General features: G+C 35.0%; 1 protein-coding gene across 1 annotated transcript in view; it reads left to right on the top strand.

Annotated features, from left to right (window-relative positions):
- Nucleotides 1–13689, top strand: part of UTRN (utrophin) — a 393317-nt gene that overhangs the window by 123347 nt on the left and 256281 nt on the right. Inside the window, exons 35-42 of the mRNA XM_072410243.1 lie at nucleotides 1690–1869; nucleotides 4289–4417; nucleotides 5064–5234; nucleotides 7174–7329; nucleotides 8828–8965; nucleotides 9460–9609; nucleotides 10443–10616; nucleotides 11488–11679. Of these exons, the coding sequence (XP_072266344.1) occupies nucleotides 1690–1869; nucleotides 4289–4417; nucleotides 5064–5234; nucleotides 7174–7329; nucleotides 8828–8965; nucleotides 9460–9609; nucleotides 10443–10616; nucleotides 11488–11679 (1290 nt within the window). The remainder of the gene's footprint in view (nucleotides 1–1689; nucleotides 1870–4288; nucleotides 4418–5063; nucleotides 5235–7173; nucleotides 7330–8827; nucleotides 8966–9459; nucleotides 9610–10442; nucleotides 10617–11487; nucleotides 11680–13689) is intronic.

Genomic DNA, 13689 nt, shown 5'->3' with positions numbered 1-13689 from the left:
AACTCTAGGCTTTTTACATGCTTAATTGATAATGACATATTGAGGGAATTGCCCACACCAGCCCATGAAATTTGAGTGAATTGTCCAATTACTTTTGAGCCTCTGAAATGAAGTGATTGTGTAAAAAAAAGGCTTTAGTTCCTCACATTTTTATGCAATCTTTTTGTTGAACCCACTGAATTAAAGCTAAAAGTCTGAAGTTCAACTGCATCTGAGTTGTTTCATTTAAAATTAATTGTGGTAATGTACAGAACCAAAATTAGAAAAAAAGTTGTCTCTGTCCAAATATTTATAGGCCTAACTATAAGTGGCAAGTAAACTTTTGTAAACTGATACATACAAGCCATAACAGAAAAGAACAAAACAGCATATATAATAATCTGTTTGATGTTATGAATATTATTTTAGGTGCACAGAAAAATGTATTTTCATATTATGACCCTTTTGTCACAAGTGAAGCTGAAACCTGTTGCCTCACTTTTATTAAGTTTTTTGTGTCTTCTATAGTCACTATAGACTATAATTTCAAAGTCAAACACTGTGGGGTGCAGCCATAAACCAGTTATTTTCATTACGCCGCACTTTATTTTATCATACATGCTCCGATCTTTTCCTCAAATAAAGAAAAAAAGGAACGCAGCTTACCATTGCATCAGCATTAATTGGGCTGAGATTTCTTTCTGAATTATGAGTACACAGCAAAAACAAATTGTGCCTGACTTATTAAATGACTTAATTATAACTCACTTGTGGCTTAGCTGCACCAGGATGCAAATTACTTTTGGATAATGAATCTTTAATCGCTTTAAATTGCAAATTGCATGCTGCATAAATTCTGTTGATGGATATTTACTGAATGTGTTTATATTAATGTTTTTTCTTTACTCTTTACTCAACTTTGTTGATGGTAGAATTTCTGTACTTTAGAATGATTTTCTTCTTGCAGAAATATTAATATTAAGAAAAATATGATGTTTCACCAGGAGGGCCAGTCATTTGTTAATTGGATAATAATTCAAAAATGAGAGAGAGATCAGTTGTGTAACTTTACCATGCTGCTTCCTTGAAAATTTACTCCTAGAGGCCATCGGTGTATCTAATATATCAATCTTATTTTAGTTATAGATAGAGCAGGGAAGGGAGTAGAACCTCTGTTGGGTTTTTAATGCATTCTCCATCCACTCTAGGGAATTATTTGTCTCTTTTTGCCTTATGTTAGGAATTGTGCCAATGAAAAGTGACAGAAAATACAACATTTTGAACTGTCCCTTTTTTTAAAAGGTTACTAGAAGTCTCTTATACTTCCGGGAAGGCTCTGTCATGCCAGGTTAACTAGTGGACAGGTGGACTAGTGAACAGGATGTTCATGTAATTTAAGATAAAGTATTGTATATGTGTGTGTGATGACATAGGTAAATAGATTAAATGTTGAATCAAGTATGTTTCTTCAATAAATGTACCATGTTTGCTGTTTATTTTTATGCTTTGTCTGTTCCACTATAGATTTTATATGCTGTAGGTTAGTATTAGGTGCTGTAAGTTTCAAAGTACCTAAGTACTTTATGGTTGGAGTTAGGTATTAGGTGATTAAATAGTGAATTCCTTGTGCTTTTGAGCAGTGTGAAAAAAAGAACGAGTTTGAAGGGTTTGCCAGCGTGCTCGGAATAATCAGGCCTGCTTCTTTTGTAGAATGTACTGAAGGAGCTGGAGAGAAGGAAAGCTGATTTGAACAGCGTGACGGAAAGTAGTGCATCTCTGCAGTGCCTAGTAGATGGAAGCGAAATCATCTTGGAAGAAAAGCTGTGTGTTCTAAATGCTGGCTGGAGCAGAGTACGTACCTGGACAGAGGATTGGTGCAATACTCTGCTGGTAAGTGAGCAGCAACGCTAAAGCACTGGGTCTAATCACCTTATATTGGAGAGTCTTTCCTGTTGTGTTCAATGTACATTCATGTTCCTGGTGTAATAATATATCTGACAGCATCCAGATTTGACTTTCTGCAAATGTTTGTACACATGTGAAACCTTACTTTTAGGTTTCTTGTAAAAAACATTTCTATAGAGAAGCATTATGCTTTGTTTCACTGCTGCTTATTCTCTTTGCAAGATGCTACTTGTATTGTTTGCTCAGTGTAAAAGTCTTGTAAGTTAGTATTTTATGTATTTACATTTTTGCTTAATTAAACTAATGTTTGATATTTATACAGCCATGTGGAACAGTAAGTATACAGAATTTCTAATTTTTGCAGCATATTTGAACTATTCAGTCTATACCAAAGTGATATGCCGGAATAAAAAAATCCACGGTTTTATTTATTTAAAAAAAATATAAATAGATATAATGGTTTGCTGGAAAAAATAAGTACATCTTTGACCTCAGAGGTTGCTTTTGACCTGTTTATCAGAAATCACATCTTCTTGGCTTTTTCTCCACCGGTCTCGTAACAGTTTGATGACTTCTGTGTGTAAAATTCCTTCATTTACAAGATGAATTTACTTGACTTCACTATTAATTTTAGATGCCTCTGCAACATTTTAATGGGATTCAAATCAGGGCTTTAACTAAGGCAGTTGATAGCTCTTCACTTCTTCCTTTTAATCAATTCCTTGGTGGACTTGATAGTTCTTCGGATCATTGTCTTGATAAAAGATCAATTTATGATCTAACTTTCAAACTGATTCCTTTACATTCTCATCAAGAGCATTTAAAAGTGATGCAGAATTCATAGTTGACTTACTAATTGCAAGCTGCGTAAACCTTGAAACAGAAAAAACCCTGTAACATTTTAACACCCATACTTCTCGTTTTTTTTCACCTAAAGTACTGTCTTCAGTTTGTGTCAAACATTTATGCTTTTATTGTGGCAAAACTGTTATACTTTTGGTTCTTCAGTCCACAGCACATTTCATCATGTTTCAGCAGGTCTTTGCCTATATGTTCAATAACAAAGTGTATCTTGAACATATAAAGCAAAATCTTTTCCTAACACACCTCCTCTGCATGGTAAATTGGCACAGTCTCTTTCTGATTGTAAGTGCATGCAGTTTGACATCAACTGTTGCAGGAGTTACTTCCAGATCTTGGGGACTTATTTAAGCATCAAACTGTCAGCTTTTGAGCTGAATTTGCGGGGCCGGCCAGTTCTAGACAAATTAGCAGTCATATAAGCCTTACTCAAATTTAAGGTTATTTTCCTCGCAGTAAAGTAACTAATTTATAATGTGTTGACCTTAAATCCCTAGCCAGACTCCAATGCTTTTTGGACTTCTTTTGGATGGCCTTAGAGGTCTTTTTTTCACTTGACAAATGAGATACATGCCAAAAAAATGAGAACAGTTGACTCTCAATAATTGAGTTGTATCTAAAATAGTCCACCTGCAGACTCCCTAAGAAGGTCCTGATCATGGCACCTAAAGTGGAACCCCTGGTTCTAATTTCACACTTCTAGTGGTGGTAAACATAGGCTCATTTGCCTTTTCCACTGTACAAATGTACAGTTTTGTTCATTTAATTTACGTTTTTTTATGTTTTAGTGTCATTTGTTCCGGTATATCACCTTTATTTCCATGGGATGTGTTTACTTTTTACCATGATCCTAGTTATGATGTTTTCATAAAGAGTCAATTCAATTCATTTTAGCTGACTGGTTGCTTTAACTTCCCTAGCGGTAACCCCGAGTGTGACTCGGGGTGGAAAAAAGTTGCTGAAAGCGGTAACCCCGAGTCACACTCGAGGTAGGTAAACCTACATGCAGAAAACCGTATTTGCCGGTTACGTTGGTGCGTGTGTACGTTGCCGGTGCGGCGGGGCGAGAAATTCAAAATCTATTTGTATTGCATTCAATACAAAAATACCTGTGTTGAAATGAAATACATTGGATTTATATCTGTAAAAGCAGTACATTGTTTTCAAGAACATTTATTTTACAGTATATATAATAGTATGAGTATAATATATGTTTTTATTTTAAGTTATGTATATATATATTTTTATTTTGTTAAATTTTTTTTAATTTTACATGATTTTGTGTTTCGAACTTTATTATATTCATACATATTATACTGTAAAATAATTTTCCATGAAAAACAATGTACCACGTTTAGACATATAAATCCAGACAGAAATGTACCGCTAGGGAGGTTAATATAGGGTTTTCCTGCATTTTGTGCCCTGAATTCTACACCATCCTCCAATGTTGCTATTCAGTGCCAGCACTGTAAATTACCACTTATTAATGGTCGTTGACTTAAATACCTTCTGCCAATGTCCCATCTTTGTGTTTTGTTAGAATCACCAGAGTCAGATGGAGATTTTCGACGAGAATGTTGCTCACATAAGCACTTGGCTCTACCAAGCGGAAGCCCTTCTTGATGAGATTGAGAAAAAGCCAGCGATCAAAAAAGAAGAAACTGTGAAGGTAATGTTTTCCTGACACTAAATCCTGAATGCCCTGCATGTATAATGCTTTTTAGTTTGCCCTGTCTTTTGGCCATTGACACAGCACAGGATGACTTCTTTTATGCCAGAACTAACTTTTTCAGTATTTCTGTTTTAACCAGAAAGCATCTTTTATTGGATAAAGCGGGCTGAAAAAACTTGGACTGCAGCTTGTGTAAACAGCAAAATCATCAGAATAAATACAACTTTGTACTTTTGCTGAAACTATGGGTATCAATGACACTATATTATTTTAAAAGACAGTGTCTAATGCTATAACGGAGTGTTCTAAACAAGAGTACTGTACCATGATGCCATTTTCATTCTTGCATGAATGAAAATTAAAATACTAAAGGTATATTATAAAATCTAGTATAAACGAAACAGTCAATATTGACATTTCTGCAATTGCAATTTACTACATTTCCTAAATTCTTAATATTCAATGTTATGACTGTTTAGCATAATATGCAATAATATGTCTACTAAACAAACAGTATTAGATGGTAAACCCAGCCGACATTTATTTAAATATCTCTGTTTTCTAACTGACCTTAATGCACCATGCATCCATAAGTGTGTCCCAGAATATATAGATAATTATCATTTCTATTATCTGATTTCAGCGCCTGCTTTCAGAGCTTGATGATGTCAGTCTCAGAGTAGATAATGTTCGTGACCAGGCCATAATTCTTATAAATAGCCGTGGTAATTCTTGTCGTGAACTGGTAGAACCAAAGCTGGCTGAACTGAACCGCAACTTTGAGAAAGTCTCTCAGCACATTAAGGCTGCTAAGGTAACAATAACCCATGCCAGTGACCACAAAGGACAGAATGTTCTCTTTTTATTGTAAACTGGAAAATGTATGTAAGGGCACAGAATAATTAGTGGTATTGCTGGCATATTTTACTTGTGTGTGTGTACGTTAGAGAAACAAAAAGCAAAAACACAGTTCTTAAAGGTGTTAAAGTGGAACTTATTACAGTTTATGTATTTAAAATTTTTTTGTGTACATTGGTGGTTTGAGAAAATGTTAAATGATGAGCTCAAAATAGTGTGAACGGATGTTTGATAATGTAAACTGAAAGAATTTTTATTACAGTTTTTGTATAAAGATTACATTAGAGAAGTACTATTATCTACTAACACATCAGAAAGCATTAGCTTAAAATTATAAGATTTTAGAAAATAAATACAGCTTTTGGGGTCTAGCATGTAAAGAAAATCTTAACATTTTCCTTTCCTCATGGTTCAGTGGATCCGGAATGGATAACACTGTGGCAGTTTACAGCTAGTCAGTTGATGGGATGATGGTAACTCACACTTCTTGACATTAGAGATGTGAGTTCCATAAAAATGTATGATTTACAAGAAAGAGGTATGATTTAAATTAGGAACAATTGTATCCATGCTGTGACAGTAGCAGCTTCTAAAGCTCCTTTACTTACACAACAACTCCATCTGTCAATTTTGTGATATAGAAGCTGCTAGTAGGTGCAAATTACAGTATGTGTTCACTTTTCTGAATCTTAAGTAAATTCCCAGTTACAATTATCATATTCTAGTGAAAGATCCAATGGTTAAACTCAAAATATGGTGTCAAGAGACTTTTGATATTTTATCATATCTATTGACAGGTGCATTTAGCCTGCACCCCTTTAACCTACTTACTTGACCCACATTAGACCTGCTTTAGTAAAGTGTTACATTCACATAAACGTGAATGGAGTGGACTAGTAAGAACAAATGTGCATATGGCCCAGAAAAGCCACATGTAATCTACAAAACAGTCGTGAATGAGAAAAATGAGCAACAAGCAATAGGTACAAACAACTTCCTGTACTGCTTAGCAAATATAGAAAACCGCTATCTTTAATCCTTACCTAATTTTGTTCTACAACTTTGTGATGCATCTGGAAGTCTTCTTGATGTTTTTTACAGGTTAAATTGCAAAAAAATATAAAACTGAAGTTTTTCTAACATACTCTTCTTTCAAACAATCCACTTCATTTTAGAGCTATGCTGCCTTTCTGGTTTTCAAAAAAGAAATATTTTGATTATTTGAGAGCGCCAGCTTATATCATGTCTGGTCCCAAAGCTCTTGATAACTAGAACTTTTTAAAAGTTTAAAATTCTGTAGGAGAAACTTTCCATTACTGAGCTCTTTTGCAGTGCTTATATATTTCGAGAGCCTTAATGTCTTGAAAGTTCAAGCAAACTTTCAGATGTTTAGCCTACACACAGCTTGATGTAAAACTGACCAAACTCATTGTGATGTTACCTACGCTATAAATGCTTAACCACTTGTGAAACCTATGAAAATGGGCCTCTGTTGCGTGCTTCATCTTACATATTACAAAGTTATAGTTACTTTTTTATGAGAGTGTCAGACAATATATGTTGGAATGTGTAGTGTAAGCTAGCTTGGTAGAATAGAAGAAATACACTTTACTTTTTTTTTTTTTAAACCTGAATATTTCCATTAAGTAATTCTTTTTTTGCATGCCTAGCTGTAGCTAAATGTCTAATGTGTAACTAGTGATTTTGTTTTTTTTTTTTACTAATGATTTGAGACATGAAGCCCTTAGTGGAATAAACATGAACAGGGTCAGTCAGTTGATAAAATTGGTAAAGCAGTCTGGGGCGGGTTTCACTAAAACAGTCTTTATGGGTTTATATAAATACGCATTTGTGTGTGAAGTACGCTTTTGTTTAATGTCATTTATCCTATCCAGATGATTGTGAGTCATGAAGGCCCAGAGCAAAGTCCAGCAAAAGAATCTGTACCCACTGAAACCACAGCTGCCGAACTTGAAGTCTTTGAGTCTGAGCTTCTTGTTGTCCAAAAAGTTTTGGAAAGATGTCTACAGTCACCTGCAGAGAATGAAAAGGTAAGAACAAAGACAATAAACAGATTAAGCTAATTTCTGCATGCAGCACAAAATTTCTCTGCAGGGTGATTAACACTGACTGCTGGAAATTTTGGCACCCCCACAGGCTACCACTTGACTGTGGTACTTGCTGTCATTTTTCCTGAAGGACAGTGTATTGGTGTAAGATCAACCATATGTGGGCTACTTTTGTTGGAGTTGTGTGAAGATTTGTAGAATTTCCAGTCAACATTCTTTAGCAACATGATTGTAGGCAATCTATTGGTGAGGTCTTTAAAAAAAATGATATATTATATAAATGTAACATTTAAATTTTGCTAAATTTGCTGTATTATGGCTTCCTAACATTCTAACTTAAAATATGGGGATCTTCCCAACCCTCAGCCTCTCATCTTGTCTTATATTCGCTGTTCCAATTCAAGTGAAAAATGCTAATTGCAGAGACGCTTCTGCAATCTTGCAGTCAAAATCTTGCTGTCTGTTCCTGATCTCCTTCTGGAAATGTCATCAACTTTCAGTATATGTATATATGTGTTGTAGTTTTTAAGAGATTGCATGGCAACTAATAAATACAGCAAACAAAAAAAAGGGAAAAATATAACTGAAAATACATTTCTGTGCTCTTACCTTTAATTTTTTTGAGTTATTTGAGTTAGCGATGGAGTATCCTTAGGGCAATCCAACTTCTGGATAATTCAGTCAGACTATAACCTTTGGGTTTCTGGGCAGTCAGATATTAAATCTACCTTTTTTACTTTTAAACTGCCAACTTCATCCTTGCTATTCCAAAAAATAAAATTTCCTCTAGGTGATCTGTATATTGCAAGTGTTTAGCAAACTTTTTCATATATTCATATATTTTTTGGTTTAAAAAAAGTTATTACACTTCAACCAGCATCTACAGTGTGCTGCAATGTATATGCTTAGTCTCAATGTAATGCACATATACGAATGTTTAGTGTATTGCATTGAAATGTACTAAAAATCAGGCAGGAACTATTTTTGTACACTTAAAAGCATTTTGACATCTCGACACCTGACCATGTCATTTTAAAGACTTATTACTGAAGGGGAGAGCCTGTATGATTATAACCATCTAAGCAAATTTCAGTTTTAATGAAGTATTTGCATCCCTTTAGAGGAAGACAGGTCTTAACTCAACTCATGTTGTAGAACATTCCTAAAATTGTACTTGTATCTCATTGCAGAGAAAAGTGATGTATCAAAACACCTATAGTAAACACTCTACACTCACTCTTAGGGGCATGTTGTACACTTTCATTTGCGATATCAACCACTACACTGTACACCTGCAGTGTAGCCTTTTACATAGGTTACAGCATTAGAATAGGTTGCAAATGTTAGCGAATGTATGGGTGGTATCCAATAAAGTGTCTTGTCCACAGACAATCTAAAGCTCTTGTACACTTTTTAGTAGAAAATAATACATTTTTATAAAGAAAACAGAATTAATTACTAAACTATTTTATTTTTTTAGATTGATGACAAAAAGACTTGTATTGAAGACATTCTACTTAGAGGAGAACTGCTTCTGCAACAGCCAATGGATAATATTCAGAGGGAGAAAATCCGACTGGAGCTATTGCTTTTACAGACAAGATACAATAGTGTCAAGGTGGGAATCGAACGTTCTTCTGTTTCATTCTTTGTTTTGGTTTCCAAATCCCAGTTTTAGTGCCTATCATAATCAAGTTTTTTATTTGTTTTATTTTACGTTTTTTTTTTACAGCTAATGTGTCTAATGTGAATATTCATAAAGATAGAATGTTTTAGATCTAAATTTCTAATTAACTGGCTTATCTAAATTGGTATATGTTTTTGTGTTTAAATATGCTTAAAATATAATAGAAGAACAATACATTTGAGATATAAGGAATATACTTTATAGGCCAAAGGTATACAGATAGTTCCTTAAATGAAGGAGTCCAGCAGTACAAAATCATGTGCATACAGAACCCTGACCTCCAGCCTATTGAAACCATTTGATGAATTGGAATGCCTTTTTCCCATTCAACATTAGTATCTAAGCTCACAAATGCAAATTATTGGTTGCATTTGTATAAATACCTTTAGGCATGTCCTAAAATCTCAATGTTTGATGTTACTCAGGAACTACAAACAGTTAGGAGAAGACAAGAAAGTAAGCCGTCCCCAATCTCTGTTGAAAATGAACAGGAAAATCGCTTCTTCTCCTGGATGAATGAGACTGAGCATCGTCTGTCTGGCCTTCAGGATGCAGAGGATGACAAGAAGCTTCAGGTGATCTAGTCTTGATGTCTATCTTTATTTATTGATATAGTCTTTTGATTGTCTATCTATATTTGAAAGGCATACATTTTCTGTTGGACTGCAGAGTTATTCTCCTTGGTCTCTAAAGTCTACCTGATGTCTGCTCCTGTGCTCTAAAGTTTACCTGATCTCTGCTGCTGCTGCTTTCTAAAGTCTGCCTGATCTCTACACCTGTGCTCTAAACACCATCTGATCTTTCTGCTTGTGATTTTATTACACCTGTTTTGTGTGTCTAATCCCCCAGGTCCACCTGATCTCTACATCTAAACTCCCTCTGCCTAAACTCTATACATGAGTTATAAAATATGCCTAATCCCTGTATTTGGGACCCAGGTCCCCCTGATCTCACCTGACTCTTTTCTCATGGCCCATGGCTCAAGTAAAATGTCAGTGGCCTGTGGTAGCAGTTTATTTACCACATTGTGAGGTGGCTACCTAATTTCTCTGCCCACTACATCAGGGGAATGTACACTTCTCACAAACGCCTGCACTCCATAAAACCTTTTTAGTGATACTTGGCCACCACCTGACAGCCAAGGTGGGAACTACATGAAAAAGCCTGCTACGCAGCTCGTTGACCCAATCTGACCCTGCACATTGAATGCTGATTGGCCGGTGGCTCCATAAAACTGACCTCAGATTTGGCTGCATTGCCTAGGATATCATAGTGTAGTATGATCTTTACTTTACTGAACTGTTTTTATTTCTAAAAATTGACTGATTCTGTCATTAATCTGCTCACTATTAGAGTATCCACTTACATTTAATGGTATACATTGGAAAAACTTGATTCTCTATCACAGGAGTTGCTCAAAGAAGTAGAGGAACATCGAGAAGAGTTTATTGCACTTCAGAAAAAGAGCAGTGTCCTTCAGCAGGGTTCTCAAGCAGAAATTGATGGCGGGAAATTGGAGCAGCGTTTTCAAGACATTGAGGAACAGTTTGCCCTGTATCTAGGAGCACAACATTCTACCCTGGTGAGTATAATTGGACTTGTATTATCACTGCACCTGTACATATATTGTCTATCCATCTAGCAAGGTAGTGAGTTATTTGGAAATATTTTTTGTTTACCAAATTAAATCTGTCTGTTACTTTGATTACATAAAGCCACATACTCTTAATAGGTGTAGAGTAAAGCAATGGCAAAGTTCCCAAGTTGGGAAGTTTTAGATTTCATAGACAAACTTAACAAGGAATTTCAAGGTTAAAATTTAGTTTATTGTGGTCAAATTATTACATTTGATTGGTTATTTTAAGGGATTTAGTTTTACTTTAATAAATAGTTTTCAAAAATGTCATGACTGCAAACATACTGAACACTACCTCATATTGACATATAATAATATTCTTTGGTGCATATGTGTTCAAAATGTATTCCTATTGTTTAATTCGATGTAGTGTATTTAATGCCAAAATAGAGAGAGAGAACACAACTCTTGCCCCCACAGTATGTTTTTCCAGCACAAGGATTCTGAGTTGAATGTTGTTGAGAATCCAGGGGGAAAATTGAAAATTGAACACAGCCATAGTGGGCCTTCACTTCAGGGCTGATAGGTTGTAAATTTTTGGAATACTGATTGCCTATGCCACCCTCATCACAAAAATTAGTTAAAAGATTTAGGTAAGTGTTTTTCATATGGTATAACTAGGTCTGAAGTCAACCTATAAGAACCTGTATCTACCTATATTTCATAACTAAATCAATGCATATCCTGCTTACTATTCTTGACTTCAAATCCTCATTAGCTGTTAATTAAAAATATGTTAAATGTCTTTTGTATTTTATTTATCAAACTTTTGTTACTGTAAATCACAACCTAAATTATTACCTGAATCTGTCTGTAGGATGACACTGAACCTCCTCTGGATGTAAGCGTTACCTCTATTGGATTCATGCCTTCATTCCTTCCCTCGGATTACCTGGTTGAAATAAACAAAGTCCTGCTTTCCATAGCTGATACTGAGCTACTTCTTAATGCACCAGAGCTGAGCAGTGGAGAATATGAGAATTTCACTGTACAGGAAGAACTACTAAAGGTATTAACCTTCATATAGGCTTAGTTAGAAAAGATGGTTTGTTCATTCAGATGGTAAGTGCTTCGGTTTCACAAAGGCAAGATTAAAGTGTAAACTTACCTGAGCCTTTTCTTGATTTTATTCATTATCGTGTGAGTTGTATATTTGCATGATTTTTTTATTTGATAAACATTTAACTTTATTTGGTCTTTATTTTCCAGCTGTTGCAACAAATCCTGGTATTTGTACACTGTATGTCACAGATTATAAATTAATGGCAAGTGTAGTAGCCTAGTTATATTTTCTCCAGAGTAATCTTGTGTATTGAAGTAAATACATCATAACTGTTGTTAACATTCTAGGATCTATGGAAAGAACCTGACGGCCCACATTCTGTGTTGGGGTCCATTTGTTTTCATTCTTAGGTCTATTTGATTTTAATGGCATTAATTAAGCCTCCAGCAGACAATGCTTTGTTATTATCAGATTGTATAAATTTTTAAGCAGACCATTTAGAGTTTATGTAGACAACAAATGGCATATTAGGCAGATCTATTATTAATATTATTATTATTATTATTAATAATAATAATAATAAACAGCATTTATATAGCGCCAACATAATATGCAGCACTGTACAATAAATAGGGGTTGCAAATGACAGTCAGATACAGGCAGTGACACAGGAGGAGGAGAGGACCCTGCCCCAAAAAGCTTACAATCTAGATCTGTGCAAATGTTAAGATTTTAGAACCAAAACAGATTGATAAAGCATAAATAGTCTGCAAAATGTCACAAATAAATGTGCACATGTCAAGGGTAGCTGACATAAACTGACCTTAGCTGGTGATCAAATGGTAATCACTGACGTTAACAGGGGGCTGACATTTTAAAACACTGATGTACGGGTTTTGGTGCTAGTAACTCCAAGTGCATGGTAACATGAAATGATTTCTTTGTGTTAGGCAAAATCACTTGTGATTGATATTTAATAATTCTATGTTGCATAACAAAGTATAACCATACATGACACATTTACTGCATCCCATTTTAAACCAATATCAGATCTATGGCTACAACTGATAACTGTTATCAGCAATCCCTTTTAAAGTATCCCATACATGGCATTTCATGTCCATGTTGCACACATTGAGCAAAAGAGATTGTTGTTATTAGTTTTTGTAGTTAAACTTTCAGCAGTATAGCAGAATATTTACATATATATTTGTTTTTTTTAACTGTAAAACAAAGTTTATTTATTCTAGCTTTGATCAGCCAATTAGATTCCAGAAATCCCACATCCAACACTAAATAAGCCCTCAAAAGATTTCAAGATGAAGCCAGTCAGTAAAGCCAGTAGGGAAAGACCTTTGAGTGTATACTGTCTACTTGGTAACTTCTTAGCATCACACTGAGACTCCAGTGCAGTTAAACTAAAGCGAGCAGTATTAATCAAAAGATTTGTATCAGCTTTGCTAGCTTAAATATGCAGTATAGTATTGTTCTCAGTTGTGCTGATTTTAGTATTTGCATTAACCTCACAGATATCTGTGTACAAAATAGATGTCATATTTATCAAAATGGCTTATGTACTTAATTTCTATGTTGTTAATAGTCATAAGGCAGTCTATTAAACCTAATGAGCAGCAGTCATTTCTGGTGTAAAAAAGGCAATTCTATCTTAGCATCTGCCTACTTTCCTTTGAAGTCATATTTTAAACAGCTATTCAGAGGGGAAATAAAGAGTTTTTTTTTCATAATGAAATTCTGCTTTTAGTATCTATTTAGCTCCATTGGTGTTAGTGACACTGCTCTCTCTTGGTTTGCTTCCTATCTCTCTGACCGCTCCTTTTAGGTTTCTTTCAATAGTAACTCCTCCTCACCCACTCTCCTCCCTGTTGGAGTTCCCCAAGGGTCACCCCCTGTACCAGTTCGCTTTTCTCTGAACACCTCCTCTCTCGGTAGTCTCATATCCTCCTTTGGCTTACAGTACCATCTGTAAGCTGATGACACTCAAATCTATCTGTCCAC

The sequence above is a fragment of the Pyxicephalus adspersus genome, chromosome 4, assembly GCF_032062135.1.
Source record: "Pyxicephalus adspersus chromosome 4, UCB_Pads_2.0, whole genome shotgun sequence".
Taxonomy (NCBI): domain Eukaryota; kingdom Metazoa; phylum Chordata; class Amphibia; order Anura; family Pyxicephalidae; genus Pyxicephalus; species Pyxicephalus adspersus.
Note: the sequence above shows the minus strand (reverse complement) of the source record. Positions and strands in the feature narration are given on the sequence as shown.